The 19,762-nt window shown below is 34.7% G+C and overlaps 3 protein-coding genes across 3 annotated transcripts in view; all 3 read right to left on the bottom strand.

The window, feature by feature from the left end:
* The window catches only part of LOC138331950 (uncharacterized), a 55,194-nt gene that overhangs the window by 28,390 nt on the left and 7,042 nt on the right, over nucleotides 1-19,762 (bottom strand). The gene's annotated exons all lie outside the window — the stretch shown is intronic.
* On the bottom strand, nucleotides 5,257-6,275 carry LOC138330684 (small ribosomal subunit protein bS6-like). Its single transcript, XM_069278226.1, has 2 exons — nucleotides 6,183-6,275; nucleotides 5,257-5,778 (listed from the first exon to the last, which is right to left on the bottom strand). The coding sequence occupies exons 1-2, from the start codon at nucleotides 6,273-6,275 to the stop codon at nucleotides 5,257-5,259; spliced, it is 615 nt and encodes a 204-aa protein (XP_069134327.1).
* On the bottom strand, nucleotides 5,896-19,761 carry LOC138331946 (transmembrane protein 248-like). The gene is made up of 8 exons (XM_069279841.1): nucleotides 19,620-19,761; nucleotides 12,098-12,278; nucleotides 10,324-10,511; nucleotides 9,669-9,784; nucleotides 8,825-8,972; nucleotides 8,218-8,398; nucleotides 7,659-7,790; nucleotides 5,896-6,918 (listed from the first exon to the last, which is right to left on the bottom strand). The coding sequence occupies exons 2-8, from the start codon at nucleotides 12,257-12,259 to the stop codon at nucleotides 6,901-6,903; spliced, it is 945 nt and encodes a 314-aa protein (XP_069135942.1). The 5' UTR covers nucleotides 12,260-12,278; nucleotides 19,620-19,761; the 3' UTR covers nucleotides 5,896-6,900.

Here is a 19,762-nt window from a genome sequence, read left to right as displayed (position 1 = left end):
TCAGCACTTTAAGTATGATTTCTTCATGGATGTTAATTAAACTTTACATATGAATACAGCATCAACATATTTTTGCAAGAGTTTCTGAGTTATGGGGTTAAAGTAAAGGTTAATGTTATTATACTTAGAAAAACATTTTCAGCATTCTCTTTACTTTATGTTTTCATGGATTGTCATAAAAATTCACATATATACAGTGAGAAACTTTGGTTTTCAGTGTTATTGGGTTGAGGTCAAAGTCATTGTCACTATAGAAAAAAATAAAACATTGGCAACACTATAATCCCTTCATTTTATTGGAATGTTTTCAAACTTCATATGTATAGAGAATCAAAATATCTTGGACAAGGTCGAGTTGTAGGGTGATCAGGTCAAGGTCATTGCATGCCTAGTACCTAGCATCTGCCCAAAGTAGCTCACAACCAGAGATAAAGGGCTTGTGGTGATGTGTCTGAACGAGTGAACTAGTTGGCCACTGAGATCCCATACTAGATCCTTGGTATGGAATATGCTAACAACAAAGTACACAACACAGGACAGTGTTTTCCTGTTAACTTTTATTTGTAATTTGAGTCATCACACATTACTGCATATTGTAACAAAGACATCATCAACAGAATTACAGTAGCAATTCTTATCAACATCAATATCAACCTGAAAATGTACCATGTGGACCAAAATAAGCAAAATATATTCCTTTTGTGTTAGAAACTGACCAACACTTTAACTTAGTTGTATATCAGTACAATATCGTTACAGTGTATATCAAATGGATTGGCGTTCAATACTTGTCAAGCATTCTTGCCGTTGATAGAGAACATTCAAGCGAGAACAAGGAACAATAACTCTATGTAGAGATGATGAACTTCACCAACATGCATTCATAACACAATGAACCTACCAGGTTCAATTCTGGTTCATATGAATTTGAACTGATACGAACATACAATTAATGGTACATTTATGATAAATGCATATTATGTTAAACTTAATTAAGTAGTTGACGATATCTTGACATATATTGGCCAACATAAAATCAAACTAAGAAAAACAAGAGTTGTTCGAGCAGCTTAATCTTTAAATCAATGCCGACGTTGATGCCAAAGTGATTCCATAAGCTGCCCCTCTCTCTTTCATAGACGAGCTGATAAAATGAACAGTAGTGGTACTAACTTTGAAATTTACATTTTTACAAATTACCTGTAATACTACAAATTGTCAGTAACAAAAAGAAAATATAGGCCAGTATAATTCACGCTGCCAAAGTTATTTGAATTAAAATGGTTGAGACCGTGATTGTGTATTTAATATGGATTTCTAATAGTCTTGCCAATACATTGAGTAAAATATTGGGAGGTTTATAATGCAAACTGATAATATCACAATTAATATACTTGCCTATAAATAAACAAATCTAGACTGGAATGTATTCACTACAATAAACTGTACCTACAGTTATGAAATTCTGCGCTGTTTCTGCTTCAAATTTCAATACCATTTCAAAGAACATGTAATATTTTGATGACATATTACATCATCATATGATACTATAATATCCTATGTTTTCTTATTTTGAATATTGGGGCTGCGGTGGCCGAGTGGTTAAGTTGTCTCGACCTATTACCACAAGCCCTCAACCTCTGGGATGTGGGTTTGAATCCCGTGTGGAGCAGTTGCCAGATACTGACCGCTGGTCGGTGGTTTTTCTCCTGGTACTCCGGCTTTCCTCCACCAACAAACATGGCACGTCCTTACATGACCCTGGCTGTTAATAGGACGTTAAACTAATAAAACCAAATTTTGAATATATTTACACAGACTTTGTATTCTGGTATGATATACTTGTAGATGGTTTGTCTGGTTTAATGTGTTGTTAACAGCCACTCTCATTTAATGACATAAGTAGCAGGTTTAGAAGGTGGAAGAGAGGACACCCCCCCCCCCTCCCAAAAAAAAAATAAAAAATATACAAAACACGGACCTGTAATCTTATTGTACAGAAATCTTAAATCAGCAGTATACCAAAATAACATTAGAATCACAAAAGTATATTAACTTCACCGAGATCTGGCTGGAAAACTTATCAGTCATAGTCTTAAATACTATTAATGATATTGGGGCCAGGATTATCTTCAGCTATATGGATTAACAAAATGGTATAACAAAGATCTAGAATACTAAGAACACAACAAAAAGAAAAACTATCATCAATCTATAGCACAACAAAACATTTCATTGAACAAAATAACAAATTTCAAGATGATATCAGATTAGTTACAATTATAAATACACATTTCAACATAGAAGGTTCAAAATTATTGCTGATGTTGATTATACACAAAACATGTGGTAGCGTTACAGAACATTCTTTTTTAAATCTCTTCATTGAAAGGCTTTTGTTTAGGTAAGGAGGTGGATTTAATTTCTATGATGTTACAAAATTATTTATTCAATTTTTAAAAACTTCACTTTAATTTTCAAGACTATTGAACCTTTTAAATTTTGGTACTGACAACCTGATAAGCCAGTTTTACTGGACAAATAATTTACATTCATTTGTATTTACCGGTACATTTATACCTTTTATAAATAACAAGTGCTATCTACTTTATGTTTACATTAAATACAGACAAAATATTCACACATATAAAAAAGATGAAGTCAAAAACATGCTCTTCCTCTGGTACTTTTTAACACCCATGCTCTCCAACAATATAAATACACAAACTTTCCTACGTCTACACATTAACACTTTTTACCAGTCTGTTACATAAAATAATTACAGTGTATTGGAATTGAAGTTGGATGGTCCTGTTAGCTATCAAGAGTTGATAAGTCTTTACCTGGATATATCTGTTTTGTCTACCAGCCAGTGTCATTTTCAGGTTTAAAAGGAAGTCATATATAGGTATATATTAAAGCATAATGCCAATATTACTGAACAGAAATGACATAATACATTTTTAGTGTAAGTTTATCCCCTTCTGATGTATATAGATTTGTTTTGCAAATATTTTAACAAAATTATCTCCCCCTGTATGGGACTGAATTTCCCAGCTTTAGCCAGCTTAATTATTTCCCCCTGTTTGGTACAGAACTTCACAGCATTGACCAACAAAATTATCTCCCCCTGTTTGGTACAGAACTTCCTGGCATTGACCAACAAAATTATGTCCCCATTGTTTGGTACAGAACTTCCTGGCATTGACCAACAAAATTATCTCCCCCTGTTTGGTACAGAATTTCCCAGCATTGACCAACAAAATTATCTCCCCCTGTTTGGTACAGAATTTTCCAGCTAAACTATTTACTCCTGAATTAGAGTAAATTTCACTGTAAGAGTATATATCTCTCCCTAGCTGGAAAAGAAAGCTTATATAAACCTAATTTTTTTTATGATAATTCTAATGTATTAGAAACTCAACATGACACACATTCATATAACAAACATTACTTATTTCCATACATTTCACTATAAAATAATTCTAAAATACAATAACTTACATGGAACATTTAACAGTACATTTCACAATATACATGTGTACCGGTACGAATAATTTCACAATTTTTCAGCAAAATGAGCAACTAGTTATAATGTATGTAATACACAAACAATAATTCGACAAACTGTCTAACATTAACACACATGAAATGCAAGCAAAACAATTTCATTTATAAAACACAAAATTTGTTTATGTGACAATATTATCAGGTCACGAACATAAGTTGCTAATAACTGAATATATCTGTGGAATTAAAGCATCAGAAAAAGTATTTAGAATCAATATTACAATATTGTGAGCTATGGAGACGTCAATATTCAGCATGTCAGATCAAACTTTAAACTTGCTTCCATACAACATAACCTGTATCAACAATGTGCTACAAAGCATGGCAATATCCCTCTCAATAGTACACCTACTACATGCATTCAATGCTTAGACACAGATTGGTGTTGTCCTAGATCAGATTTGAATGTGTTTCTGTAGAAACAGAGAAACTATTGAAAATGGGAGGTCCCCAAAAATAAAAGGCACAAGTATGGCACTAGCCTCATATACATGGACAGAAAGCTTCATGGAGCTAACTTTAATGGTTTCGAGTTATAGCCCGGAAACAAAAGGAAATTGTAATTTTGTACTTTTGACTAAGTTTTCATGATAACAGAAAAACTATTGAAAATGGAAGGTACACTGTTCTAGCTAAGTCATAGCTAGGACACTAGCCCAATATATACATTAAGTTTCAAGCAGCTACATTGCATGGTTTTGGAGTTATAGCCTGAAAAATCATCTCAGATTGTCGACGGAAAGGTCCAAATAGAATTTCCTCCACAAAGATGTTTGAGGGGGATATCACTCTGTGGAGTTAAGGCTCCTGTTGGGTCCATCTAAGTTTATTTATACATCATCATATGATGTGTAAGGTGGGTAAAGCTGTACTGATTCATGTGTCAGTTTAATAAGCAGAACACTGCATAGCAGCTTGCATTTTAGAAGCAAAATAACAATTTTGTGATTTAGCAGGACATAGCATGGTTACAAAAATAACAAGAAGAAATTGGTTAATATGTATCCTCTACATATAGCTACACAGCTATATTAGAATGGGGGTAGTACATGTACAGTTGGTCCTTAATCACAAATAAATCGAATAAGATGTGTGACATATGGTTCATATCAAACCTTATGTGGATCAAATAGGAAGTCTTTTGGTCCTAAAGTGTATACGATTGAATATGATATTGACAAAATAACCCTATGTGCATAGTATAATGTTGTTCGTTACTCCAATGTGGGTCCTCTAGTATATGTGGATTGAAAAGGACGAGTGACATTGATCCTTCGGAATATATGTATACATGTAGATGATATAAGGATATCTGTACCCATATGATTTAAACACAGAACTGTAACACTTACATGTAGACCATGATGTGACCGGTGTATAAATGTACAAGGGATGTATGATTACACTACAATAGCATTTCTTCATTTACCAGGTTCATACTAATCTCCATTTTTACACCCACTACTACTAATACTCACTATCTAGAAACACTACAATATGTTGTACTCAATATTGCTGGTTAGTGAAATAATAATGCCTTAAGAAAATTTCCGAAAAATAGCACTATAAATTGCACGTATCTCCTCGAGATTCACTCAGGCAGTTGTCCAGGTCTTTTCAGAATAATTTCCAACAATAACAATATACATAGTGTTAATATAACACAGATTCATGTCAAGGTTTATCTTATCTCTGCTCAGCATAAGGAATATCGTTACTCCGCTGAGCATAAGGAATATACTTACTCTGCTGAGAATTAGAAATATCTTTACTCCACTCAGCATTAGGAATATCCTTACTCCACTCAGCATTAGGAATATCCTTACTCCGCTGAGAATTAGGAATATCTTTACTCCGCACAGCATTAGGAATATCCTTACTCCGCTGAGCATTAGGAATATCCTTACTCCGCTGAGCATAAGGAATATCCTTACTCCGCTGAGCATAAGGAATATCCTTACTCCACTCAGCATAAGGAATATCCTTACTCCGCTGAGCATAAGGAATATACTTACTCTGCTGAGAATTAGAAATATCTTTACTCCACTCAGCATTAGGAATATCCTTACTCCGCTGAGAATTAGGAATATCTTTACTCCGCACAGCATTAGGAATATCCTTACTCTGCTGAGCATAAGGAATATCCTTACTCCGCTGAGCATAAGGAATATCCTTACTTAGCTGAGCATAAGGAATATCCTTACTCTGCTAAGCATAAGGAATATCTTTACTCAGCACAGCATAAGGAATATCCTTACTCTGCTAAGCATAAGGAATATCCTTGCTCACCTCAGCATAAGGAATATCCTTACTCCTCTCAGCATAAGGAATATCCTTACTCTGCTAAGCATAAGGAATATCCTTACTCCGCTGAGCATAAGGAATATCCTTACTCCTCTCAGCATAAGAAATATCCTTAATCTGCTAAGCATAAGGAATATCCTTACTCTGCTAAGCATAATGCATATCCTTACTCTGCTGAGCATATATAAAAGGAATATCCTTACTGCGCTCAGCATAAGGAATATCCTTACTTTTATATTTAGTTTGTTTGAAATTGGACTGGGCCTCAAACATGAGATGTCCATGTTTAAGCGTTGAGTGTAACACACGTCAGCACTGTAAGCTGGTCCATCACACAGATCCTGATACTGGTATTCAAATGTTGCAACAAGTATCTTTATAAAAGTGTCTGTACGTAGCATTGCCAAGAAAAGTTCAAACGAAGGGGATCAGTAACACTACTGAAGGTGGCTGATTACAAGAAATCAGCCTTTGCACTGGATATATATCCAAGTTAAGGTGATGCATCACATATTTAAATCAAGAAGTCAGTTTCACAATCAGCCCAAGGTTACCTTAGACAATCGTTGTTCCTTTATAGAGGCCGGTAACACATTGAAACAAAACCCAGAACAAAAGATTTCTAAATCTATGTGACTGGTTCATTAAATATCAAATAAATTCAGGTCAAAGTTTGACATGCATCCCGAGCTTTGCTCAAAGGGAATTTTTTCCTCCAGATTAATGTTTTTATGTCTCACAAGGAGTATTGGAGTATTTCTATTGGTAGGTGTCTGATGTATATTCCACTTTAATGTGAGTATCTGTGGTGTTGGGTTTTACACTACGAGGATGCCAATCATATGGCCAGAAGTCTTCATCACAGACATATTTGTTTAACATTAAATTGAAGCCTTACACAGAACACACCCACACATGTCGATGTCAGCTGTATGTATCACAACAATCAGACCTGGAAGGTTGTTAAATACAGAAGTCACAGTACAGAGGACGACTGCTATCAATCTCTGCTAGCTTCTCAGCTTTTCAGGCATAAGAATTCACCTACAATGTAAAAAGAACGTGGCAATTTCTTGGGAAAAAAAAAAAACTTTTTCTAAAATCAATAGGAAATCATGCCTGTTGGTCTTTAATAAAATGTAACAATGCTTGTCATGGTAAAAATGAAAGAAACTAGAAAGAATAAAACAAAATCCTAATTGATCTTTATTCTTTTTTAACTACATGTACCAGTAGTTACTGAGTTGATTTACATACTGCATGACTAAACAAATAAGACTCTCTATTGGAGGTTTTCTGTAATCATATTATCAATTATCTCAAAATAAATCAGCATTTCTAACAAAATATGAACATTTTCCTACCTTATCAACATATCATTTCAACATTTTATTGTTCCAATGTTTTCCCATGTGTTTTAGCCAAAACTATTTTATCCCATACAATTTTTTGTATAAAATCAAAATGTACAATCTGCGCTTTAGTTCCTACTTGTCTATGTCTTATCCTGATCTATTAGATGTATTCATTATCTATCTTCTATCTGGAGCTTTCAAACTAATGCATGACTTGTAGATTGGCCCTCAGTTGTCGATGGGCCGTCAAAACTCAAACAAACAAACAATAAACAAAATAGTAAACATTTATCTGACATTCCCCAATGTATTGGACGTAGGTCCTTACTCTTACACAGTAACTCTTTTCTCTCTTCACACACCAAACCCTGAATTATCTTTAGAAGATCACTTAGACACTCCCCGACACATCAACGCTCTGTGATATACCTCTGAGTAGTTGTGGGTTTTGATCTTGCTTGTCCGCCCCTTGATGATCGCGTAACAGAAGAGCGTGATAAACATCACAAACAGGAAGTAGCTTGTGTGCATCAGGTGAAGATTGATGACGGATCGGTCCTCCTGATGGGTTTAAAGTATTAACAATTACAGACTGCAGGGATTACATGGAATCCATGATACAGGTATCTAAATCAGAAAAACTATAATTCCTTTGGTGCTGACCTGAATACAAGCATCAGACTACTGAACAGCAGAGTAGTTGAAATTTCCATTGTAGAACATAGACATCAATGTTCTTATCATTCAGTCATTATCAAATACAGTAAGCAAACTTATTTTTGCATGCGATTAATATTTTGTATATTTTTTGCAGACAATTAATTTACGAAAAATTGTGACAAAAAATCTGAAATGAAGATCATTCTGAACTCCTACTACAGGGTCTTATTAAGCTTATTGACTGTATGACAGAAGTTTAATGTGCATTGTTTACAAAATTCTTTCTATATATTTATTCATGTCCCTTCCTAATGATATAGTTACTTACCAAAGTAAGCATCATTGTAAACCTGGGGTCCACTTTGTGCTTGACCTTGATGACCGGTGTGTCCAGACACTGTGAGGCTATTGTTGGTAACAAGGTGAACTGGTTGCCCTGGTAACTCTGCATTTTTGTATGCACTTCATTACTGGAGTCATTTGCGTAACTGTAGCATGTGCCAACTTGTCTGTAGATAAAGGAGGTATGAACTGTTTGTTAGAAGATAGGTTATACATGTACAACATGTTCTTGAGACCAGTAATTATAACAGAGTAGCAGAGTTTTGGGAGGCTGCAGTATGTTTTTAATTTTTATGTGTGTAAGCACCAAAGGAATGCCACAGTAGAGTACAATCTCACTGAAGTATACTACTGAAAACTTCCACAAGGCTATCATACATATGGCGCACAAACAGGGCGTTTGGCTTTATAAATATGAAATTTTAACATAGATACTCATCAAGAAATCTACCCATGCGTAACATCATCTGGTTTTCTTTTTTAGACAGTTTTCAGACTAATCTGGCTTTTGGGTTCTTACATGCACCTTAATATACTGAGTTAACCAAAAATGGCAACAAATATATATAACTGAGGACATGTACCAGACTTACCGTGTGCTTGGGAAAAAGGCAGCAGGGGCCTGTAGATTAATACAGGTTAGGATATGTACAGTAGGACAGACACTCCCAGAACACTCAGTGTTGTTCCAGTCAAACGGGAAATTCATGGTCACATTCATCTCCATGTCTGCTGCTGCACCTAGAAAATCAACAAGAAAATACATTGACAAGGTCATCAAAAGGTCACAGAAAGGTCAAAGAAAGTTTAGGACAATAACTTCATGGTTATTACTTAAAAAACATAGTAGGAGAGTTGTATTGTATTTAAAATGTCTGCCTAAAACATCTAACAAATGGTTATGTAATTAGAAATTGTTCGATCACAAAGTCTCATATTCATTAATTCTATTAAAATGTCCCATCATGTATAATTAACTTGCAGCCTTTCCATTACTTCTCAAAGATTCAATATTAAAAGTTGTCCTATATATCAGTTTCATGAAAATTATGTGGTGTGTTGTGGTGCCCAACCATGTATCTTTATCTATCATGTTAGTGCTGAAAAACTTTTCTATTTCAATACAAAGATATACCCAATGTTGACTTCTGACTTTTGGTTCAAAGCTGGTTACTGTAGAATATTTCTGCCTGATTCAGCTTTATTACAGGCTTCAACATAACATCTTTACACTAATTGTGATAGAATAATGTAATAGCAAGGCCATATCCTTCTAATCTGACCTGGAAGTTAATGTCACAGCGTACTGCACACAGGATTTATGGTACATGTATGTGATGTGAATTTTTAAGAGATGCATCCATATATTTTTGGTTATAACTAGCTAGTTTTTGATAGAAACATTTTCAGCAGAGAGCTTAACATATATCTGTATACCTGAAAGTCCAATCTGGCTGCCGGTTACCGTTGACAACAGGAATGTTACATTTTGTGTGATCTCGTTGAAATGTGGAGTTGGTCTCATTTCTACCATCATGGTTAGGGATGTATTACTGAAATGAAGGGATAACATATTCAGCTTTAAATGTTTATAAAGTCAAAGCAAAAAGATATTACCGTATTTGCTGTAATTAACGCCCTTCTGGAGGAGTTGACGTTATATAAATGCCCCCCTCCCATCCCATGGATTTAACCATGTTTTACAACTGTATATATTACATGGAATATAGAAAGAGTTTGGCTGACTTTTTGTAGACTTACATTTTTCGTTACCTAGTAAGCTCCCCTCACCCCCTTGTTAATTTTTTAAGCTGCATAGGCGCTAATTACCACGAATACAGTAAATACTCATTACAAAATTTTGCAAAAAAACAAACAAAACAAAACATTCCAACCTCAATCTAATCAATTCAGGTTGTTTAAGTTTATCTGATCATGCACCATGCTTAACACTTATATTACATCGGTAAATTTTATTCATTGATAAATCATCAATAAAAATATTTACATAGTGGTACACAAAGTTATGCTGATCCATTCCAGTTGTAGTTTAAATTTTCTAAGTGCTTATCTATAATGATACGAGACTTACACAACATTATCCCCTGTCTGCGGTGACCTTTCGGTGGTAGTTGGTGACCCCACCAGCCGGTTACTGATCACATCCAGTTTGTCCGTTAACTTGGAGGATCCAGACGGCACATCATCAGGATATGTAGTAGAGTTTCCGATCATACAAAATTCCAGCTCCGAAAAATTATCAAGAAAACGATTCCAATCCTATTATATAAAAAAAACAATTGATTGAATTATCTTGTTGGCTAATTTCCATTTTTTTAATATAATAATTCCAATCCCATGACAAAAGATAATAACAATTGATTGAATTGTCTTGTTGGCTAAATTTCCAATTTTTTTTTTATAATAATATGGTTTCAATCCTGTGACATAAGATAACAACAATAGATTAAATTATCTCATTGGCTAGATTTCCATTTTTTTTTTATAATAATATGATTTCAATCCTGTAACATAAGATAACATCAGTAGCTTGAATTATCTCATTGGCTAGATTTCCATTTTTTTTTTATAATAATATGATTTCAATCCTGTAACATAAGATAACAACAGTAGCTTGAATTATCTCATTGGCTAGATTTCCATTTTTTTTTTATAATAATATGATTCCAATCCTGTAACATAAGATAACATCAGTAGCTTGAATTATCTCATTGGCTAGATTTCCATTTTTTTTTAATAATAATATGATTCCAATCCTGTGGCATAAGATAACAACAGTAGATTGAATTATTTTGTTGGCTAGATTTTAGAGTTTGAGTTTTGTATGACTGCCTAATATAACCTAGTAATATAATGTGAATATTTGAAAACAATTTAGATAAAAGCTTTTGGAATAACTGTACAAACTAGTTTCCGTATTTGACCAAATAAGTGCCTCCATCCCCCCAACTATTTTGAAGTCTCAATTTCGAATTCATTCACCTCAAATTAAATGAAGACATATGAAAATATGAAAACTAAACTGGTTTCTTTATTTTATTTCTTTTGTAAATTGATTGATTTCTTACTTTCTGCTCTAATATTAGGGTAGTTCAAATTTGGCTCTTTTAAACTCCCCTAATTTTTCCCGATTACTTTTAAAAGTGCCATGGACACAGGTCAAATACAGTAATAACATATAAAACATTACAAAGGAATCGTAAGTCTGAGATATGAGCCTTAAAGAACTCTAACCTAACAGTCAACAGCATGCAATGATCTATATAATGTAATGAACATGAATTTTCAGTAGTGTTGTGTATAAACGACTAAACTTTATAATTGATCATTGGTTAGTATCCAATGACTTATTTAATTTAATTATTGGTTAAGATAATTGATTGAATTTTCTTGTCATTTATGGAAAAGATTTACCGGTAGGAAATGAATAGAATGCAGAAAAAAAATAACCCTTTCTCACCATCATATATTTTGACAAGATATTGAGGGAATAATTAAGTTGGGATATAAATGATTCAATCAGACAATACATAAAATTGGGTTGCACACTATACGCAGGTACATGCCATGACCATGCCACACTCTAGGTCATTATCACGGCAGGCCCTAGTGTGCAGTAACATACATTTTGTACATGTTGTCATGACAGGATATATATAAAGGGTTATGATAAAATACTTGGTTCTTTGACTCAATGCATAATTCAATATAAAATCAAAACATCACTTGAAATTCTATCTTTTTGTCTTGAAAGTCTGTTTGGGAAGCACATGTGTTCATGACCGCTTAATGCCATTATAAGACTTAAATTAATTATTTCTAATACAGTTCACTGGAACACTTACCTTTGTTAAATCAGGATTAATAAGCTGGTCATTGACCTTCACAATATAGGCCAAGGTCAGCAGAACCACTGCACAGCCACCGAGACATATCATGAAAATGACGAGAGGAGGTTTGCTGTATACAAATCCCTTCACGTTTTCAACCAAAGGAGGCGTCATCATGGCATGTGTGAAGTGCAGCCTACAACACAATCATGACATTAGGGATCAATGTATTAATTATTAATGACCCTTGACTATGTCAATTTATAATGATAGGTTAATTTACATCATCTCACATCACAAAAAATCAATCTAGTATCTATTAGCAAACCGCTGCATGTTTAATAAGGTTTGTTTTTGTCCCAAGTCCAGAGAAACACTACCAATCTATTACCAGTACCTGGCAACCCTCTCTGTGGGATTTGAACCCGAAACCCAGATGTTGATTACTAGTGGCATGGTAATATAGCCTTGACCTAAATTGGTTCGGGTTTAAAAGTGACAATGTTTGTCACAGTGACCTAATTTGGTACAGGACAGACCATCATTGATACACGTACATCTTGTCGGACCTAATTTTGGTACAGGACAGGACCTTATTCTCATACAGTACAGGACCTAATTTTGGTACAGGACAGGACCTAATTTTGGTACAGGACAGGACCTTATTTTACGACTCCATACAGTACAGGACCTAATTTTGGTACAGTACAGGACCTAATTTTAGTACAGGACAGGACCTAATTTTGGTACAGGACAGGACCTAATTTTGGTACAGGACAGGACCTAATTTTGGTACAGGACATAGGAAAGGACCTATTTTGGTACAGGACAGGACCTAATTTTGGTACAGGACATGACCCTTATTTTGGTACAGGACAGAACCTTATTTTGGTACAGGACAGGACCTAATTTTGGTACAGGACATGACCTATTTTGGTACAGGACCTAATTTTGTACAGACATGACCGTTATTTTGTACAGGACATGACCTATTTCGCTAGTAAGGCCTTTTGATACACACAGGACCTTTGTCTAAGTGACAGACCTATTTTGTACAGAACTTATTTTGATGAACATTTTGGTACAGACATAATTTTGGTACAAGACGTCGTTGATACTACTTGTCTAAGTGAACCTCTGATGAATAGAAATAGACAGCACCCCTAAGTTACCATACTGATGGTGAATAAGGAAACATTAATAGGATCAGAGTCTATTCTGTAGAGCATTTTGGGCCCCATTCCTCATTGAAAATGGCAATATTGTTTATAAATTGATATCTGAATTATCCAAATTGATACTTCAGATTTGCAGTTTTGATTTTATTTGAACTTTTAACATGTTTATTAGATTTACAATTTCAATTTTTATGACTAGAAATGACTAATTCAAAAGTCCCTGGCCCCCTTTTCAAGCTAAAGAATATAGGCTCCGTGGAGCAATGTGTATCCAAGAGATCTATAACAACATGGACAGGATTGTAGATGATAACAATTTGACATCTCATGCCTTTAAGGGGCTACCTAGTGGTTTAACTGTTCAGATATATTACCGGTACCACTACCTTGACCTCTGGGTTGCAAGGCCAAAAACTGCTGACCTCAGGTCAGTGGTGGGATCTTTCTCTGGGTACTCTGACTTTTCTCTACCTTCAGATCCTGACACATCCTTAAATCACCCTCGCTGTTAATATGACATAGAATAAAATAATTCCAATCACCCCATTCCCATATATCTGTAAGTACATATGCAAGTTATTGTGAGACAACTTGTTTGAGGTTTGTTTAAGTCAGAAAATTTCTAGTCTACTGCCTTACATGTTCATCAAGCAGTGGTGTGTAAAATTTGACCTCATTAGCAAATCAATACTTACCTGGTACTCTAGATCTACGTAGCTGAGAACATTATTCATCAATAATCAATAAGATATTGACACAATGAATTCTGAACATGTATATTTATAGGGTAATACTGTATATACACTGATATACTGAGACAGAATTTTTTTCTAGTATATGTATACATTTATATTCTTCAAGAACCAACTTAAAACTATTACGTACAAACAGCAGAGTTAATTGCTTAAAGTGGTTATATATGTATATATAATGCTGGGCAGATTTATACTCTTTTTTTTTTTTTTTTTTTAAATATTTCAAATAGTACGTAATTGGTTGATTCAGACTATTGATTTAAGATGCTCCACCGCCGACAGAGCATAAAAGATACTTATCCTTTGAACTATAATTGGTATATAATTATGTAAATATAACATATTTTACTTTTGGTGGATGCACAACAATTATTTCATCCATAAAGAGCATAGTGACATAGACTTTTCCAGGACGCAATTAATTATTTTTAATATCTTGAATTTAAATAAGAAGCTCAGACTTTTCAATGGTGGTAATGGTATAAAGTAATTCTTGTAACTGAGGAAAAATTCTAATTTGTCTGATCCTGTTTATGATAGAGGAAAAACACAACTTGTCGGCGGTTAGCATCATTAAGACTACAGGTATTAATCAAATATGAAGGGGAGATAACTACTTAACATATACTGTCTAAGGTCAAAGAGTATATGGTTCGGGTGTTTTGTATTATAGACCTGCAGTGGAGTGATACTTCTGCAATACCCTTCAAGGAAATATGATCCAGGGTTTGCACTGGGTGTTCCATAAATGGGGTTCAATTCTTTGATCATAAAGTGGGGTTCATTGGTATAACTGGCATCGGCTTTCAGAAAAAATGTGGTGTCCTTTTCAATTTCTTTGGTTAAAAATGATATGGGGATTGTGTATGTTATCTGTTAATTACCCTGGCAACTGATATTACAAAATAAACCAAACTAACCACAGATAATTAACTGTCAAAATTTTACAGCAATCAACACAGTAAGTCTCACCTTCCTCCAAAGTTATTGTGATCCAGACCCATCCATTCTTTCACTTTTTTTACCTGATACTGATAAATTGATCGTGAACAGGTAAAATGTTATGAGAGTCAATTTGAAAGTGTTTTAGAATAGCCAATTCACACACAATTATATTAAGCACATATATTAGCCTATGAAACACATCTCCATACATATAGAGCAATATGTATGAATTATTAAATACTGACTAGACAAGCATTGGGTATTACAAAGAGTTCATTGGCGTTGGTGTATAGTGGTTGATATGAACCTATTACATTGTAAAAATACCGAACAGATAGAATACCATATGAAATTTTTTACTGTATATTTTGGAAAGGTGAATCTGACATTTGTAGCAACTGTAAAAGTAAGGCAACTAAAACAATGTATTTTCACCCCAACTGGCCACCAGAATTTACAGCTTCTATTACAGATAATATATGTATTGGCTATGATGCACCACAACACCACCACTACCACCTTTCCCCTATCCACCCCCCCCCCCCCCCCCCCCCCCCCCCCCCCCCCTTGGAGCAGGGTCAGTGATCAGAAGTGTATGCATGGTTTAAAAGACTGCAATATAGTTCAGTATTTATCCTAATATATACATAAATACCATAAATCTTTTGGGATAACAAGAACTATTGTAGTGTTATCTTATGTACTGCATCATATACTGTTTAAGCCATCACAGTTCAGGGGAGATAATCCATTAAAAATATATATATATATTTTAAAAACTTTTTTCCTATATTAATTTAAAGTATATCATAGTGTCATGGAAATGAATTTTTAGAAGTTTTTATTGCTTATTTATAAATGTTCTCAGAAATACAGCAATCTTACTTAAGAATATGATTTAACATTAAAACACTAGCTGTTATAGAAGATTTTAATTCACAACTGTTAATGTGTTTATTGTTCAAGCATGGTCATTGTTTTATTATTCTTTTGAAGCATATGTCATCAAATCTACCTGAGCATAAATTTTCCACTAAATTGAGATATTGTGCAGCAGAATCATTGGACAGGGTCGATCATCGGTGAACATGCAGATAGGGCAATATTGGTAGAGAATCTGACTGGTGTTCTGAGGTCACAAGCAGGTTCAAATCCCAGTCTGGTCACTACAACCTCCTCTCCTGTTACAAACTTGGCACCCAAGTAAAATACCCACAGTGGTGGTATATTAAAGGGTCTCATATATATCTTTGAGGGTGAAGACTTTGAAAAAAAGAGGGATGATCAAGAATATCAGGATTGGACTAGGTTTATCATCTGTGACCAAGTAGAACAGTAGAACATCCAGCTAGTGTTGGTCTGGACACTACATTTACTCCTCTTACATTTGCAAAAAAACACATTTTGTGTGTTACTCACAGGGGGCCAGTTCAATGAAACTGGATGTTGTCATAGATATTTTGTATTTGGTGGATGAACTGATGAATATACCTAACAGTCATGTGATTTTTTCAGAAAATAAATCCGAATACCTCTGACTACACCGATTAAATTATAATTACATTTTAGGGGAAGTCACTCTAATCGCTCTCCACTAGGATGTTGCTTTAGATGTCACAAGTCAGAAAGCGCCGGTAATTTGGGATTAAAATATTGCATTTAACTATATAGACATTGTTTATAAGGGCACAGCCCCTTCCTAGGAAGTGCAAAGCACTTCTAAGGTAACCGATACATGAAAATATAAGAAAAAACACAATCTTCAAAATTCAATCCTACACACTGACAGCTTCAGTTTGCGGCCGCCATTTTTTCATACATTTGGGGAGGTTGTGCGTTGCTCCGGTACTGCTCTCCCCAGTAAATATATATTTAACTAATGCAAATGCATAACAGGAGTGATTAAACATTTTTTTATTATTTTTTAAATAAAAATAATAACACTTTGAAAATTAAAAGCTATAGAATGCAATCAAAATATCCACTAAGGCGAAGACGAGCACAAGGAATCATGACGTCACATAACGTCAACAAATGGCGTTTATTTCTACATTATGTCTTCTACATGAAATAGAAAATAAAATAAACAAGAAGAGCTTTGCTCTTCCTATGCTGTGCATGATTCATATTAAAACATCTGTATGCCACCTTTAAGGCCTAATTACCTTCAGTCATATTATGCTTTTGCATGGCATGTGTGTGATTATGGATTATCGGAAGATTAACGCGTGACTATGACTCTAGGAAAGGTATACTACTTTGAAAAAAATAACTTTAATTGAGGCAGGGGTAAAATTCCTATATATGCGACTGTCGTTCCTTTCTCTGCTTTATAGTAAATATCCCGACGTTTTAATTATTTAACAAATCTCTTATTTTCTGAAAAAAATCACATGACTGTTACGTATATCAGTCCATCCACCAAATACAAAATATACAACATCCAGTTTCATCATGGTTCGTACAGATTTTCAAACCAAAATTCCAGCACTTTTCAAGCACTTTTCCAGCACCTTTTCTAGATTTTCAAGCACTTCTTTTTTCTTCTACATTGGACTCGAAATCAGAATTTTCAGAAAACATGCCTACAATTTTGCAAGCAATTTGTTGGTACAATTTTGTCAGAGTAATTAGATTCAATTACACATTCTTATCAAACAACAAAGTCATCCCAAGTAATGTCTGATTACTGAAATTATGTTAAATTGATTGACAACAGAGCTTTTGTCAGTGTTCTGGGAGCATGAAGTTTCAATTTCCAGCACTTTTCAAGGATTTAAAGAAAAAATTCCAGCACTTTTCCAGCACTGACCCAAAATTCAAGCACTTTTCCAGCACTGACCCCAAATTCCAGCACTTTTCATCTTCTGTACGAACCATGTTCATTGAATCGCTGAATCGCTGAAATGACATCTTTGGTAAGCTTCTGGGCTTGTTTGATGTACGTTGATGCTTTCTTCAACTGGTATAGTACTATACATGCGCGTACTATTTGTTTAAAACTTTCGTTTGCGTTAAAAGGTGTCTATATTTGACACTTAGTAATCGTTCGTTAGTTCCTGTAATATTGATTTTGTACATGTACGGTACATCATGGTGACCCTATTGGGTGTTAAAAATAACCTTTCCATTTAAAATGTTATTGGTTGTTTAACAGTTCATACTACCACTACACAGTTCAGTTGACTAACTCACTAGTTGAAATTTGGTTGGGTGGTTGACCAACAATTTGTTCAGTCTGGATTTGAAGCAATTAAGCGTTGGAGATGTAACCACTTCCTCTGAGAGCGAGTTCCATGTCTTAATTACTCGATTACTGAAGAAATTTTCGGTTGAGTTTAGCCTAAATCGTTTTTTAAAGAGTTTTTTCGAGTGTCCTCTAGTTGCTATACCTGTTAGTTCTCTGAACATAGTTGTTTGATCCAGAATGTCTATTTTGTTTAAAATCTTGTAGACTTGAATCACATCTGCCCTGTTTCTTCTATATTCTAAACTTAGCCTGAGTTTCTTGATACGCTCTGAATACAACAAGTTTTGAATTGATGGTATCCTTTTAGTTGCTCTTCGTTGTACGTTTTCCAGTGTAATTTAATCACCAGATTGACCAGATTGTGGTTGCGTATTCCAAATGGGGACGAATTAAAGTTTTGTATATATATATGTATAGAGTAATAAACATGGACGGACTCATATAGGTGAAGGTGCGGAACACTATTCCCAACATCCTATTCGCTTTTAAGGCTGCTGCATTACATTGTGCTGTGAATTTGAGTTGGTTGTCTATAGTGACTCCAAGATCCTTTTCCATGGTTACTCGAGAGATAGTAGTCGTGTTGCCTTGTGTTGTAAGGGTATAATTATGGTTTCCCAGATTGTTTCCAATTTCCAAGAATTTACATTTGTCTGTGTTTAGGCTCATTAACCATGTCGACGTCCAGTCACACATTTTGTTGATATTTTCTTGCAGTTTTAGAACGGTCATCATCTGATGTGATTTTTGCTGATAGTTTAGTGTCATCTGCAAATAGCTTTATTGTGCAGTCCAGCATATCTGGCATATCGTTAATGTAAATTAGGAATAGGATTGGTCCCAGCACACACCCATGTGGTACGCCACTGGTGACGGGTAGTTCTGTTGATAGTTGACCATTGACTGACACTTTGAACGTTGTTGGCCAGGAATGCAGTTATCCAACTTAGAATTTTTCCCTCCAATATTGTAGCTTCTCAATTTGTGGATAAGAAATCTGTGTGAAACCTTGTCAAACGCTTTACTAAAGTCTAAATATATCACGTCGATGTTACTTCCTGAGTCTAGTCCACTTGCCCCCTGTGGTGTTACTTATTAAATGTAAGTTCAAATGTTTGATTGCTCTAACATCACAAAATTTCTCCCAGCTATTCTATGAACTAAAATATATTTTTCCAATGCATCCATTTGTGACAGGTAAAATATTTAAGATGGAATCTAAAATTCTACCAGGAAGCTGAAAATCAGGTGTACACCTGAATCCAGTAAGCACACTAACTACATATCAGCAACGTGTACAGGGCTGTCATGTCATGATGTTGGTTGGCGATTCCAGGATGAATATACAAGTTGACATGATAGGAACAGAATCACAAGGAGATGTTAAAACTCTAGGACCATATACTCACCAAATTCCAAGTGATGTTGAACGTGCGTTTTGTTACATGTTTCTCCTTTTATATCTTGACATTTTCCACGTAGTAAGAAATCACTGTTGACGCCATTTTTGTAATTGTCTCACGATTTCTCGCGGTAACCTCCGCGATTTCGA

The sequence above is a fragment of the Argopecten irradians genome, chromosome 9, assembly GCF_041381155.1.
Source record: "Argopecten irradians isolate NY chromosome 9, Ai_NY, whole genome shotgun sequence".
In the NCBI taxonomy this organism is placed as follows: Eukaryota; Metazoa; Mollusca; class Bivalvia; order Pectinida; family Pectinidae; genus Argopecten; species Argopecten irradians.
The sequence above is the reverse complement of the archived record's forward strand: the minus strand, read 5'-3'. Positions and strand labels throughout refer to the sequence as shown.

Coding starts and splice junctions, on each gene's coding strand:
- LOC138330684 (XM_069278226.1), bottom strand. CDS start 6,275: ATGCTACGTACAGACACTTTTATAAAGATACTTGTTGCAACATTTGAA. Junction 5,779..6,182: donor GACCAGCTTACAGTGCTGAC/GTGTGTTACACT, acceptor CCTTATGCTTAG/CAGAGTAAGGATATTCCTTA.
- LOC138331946 (XM_069279841.1), bottom strand. CDS start 12,259: ATGATGACGCCTCCTTTGGTTGAAAACGTGAAGGGATTTGTATACAGC. Junction 9,785..10,323: donor CAGACAGGGGATAATGTTGT/GTAAGTCTCGTA, acceptor CCTTCATTTCAG/TAATACATCCCTAACCATGA. Junction 8,399..8,824: donor GCCTTTTTCCCAAGCACACG/GTAAGTCTGGTA, acceptor CTTTATCTACAG/ACAAGTTGGCACATGCTACA.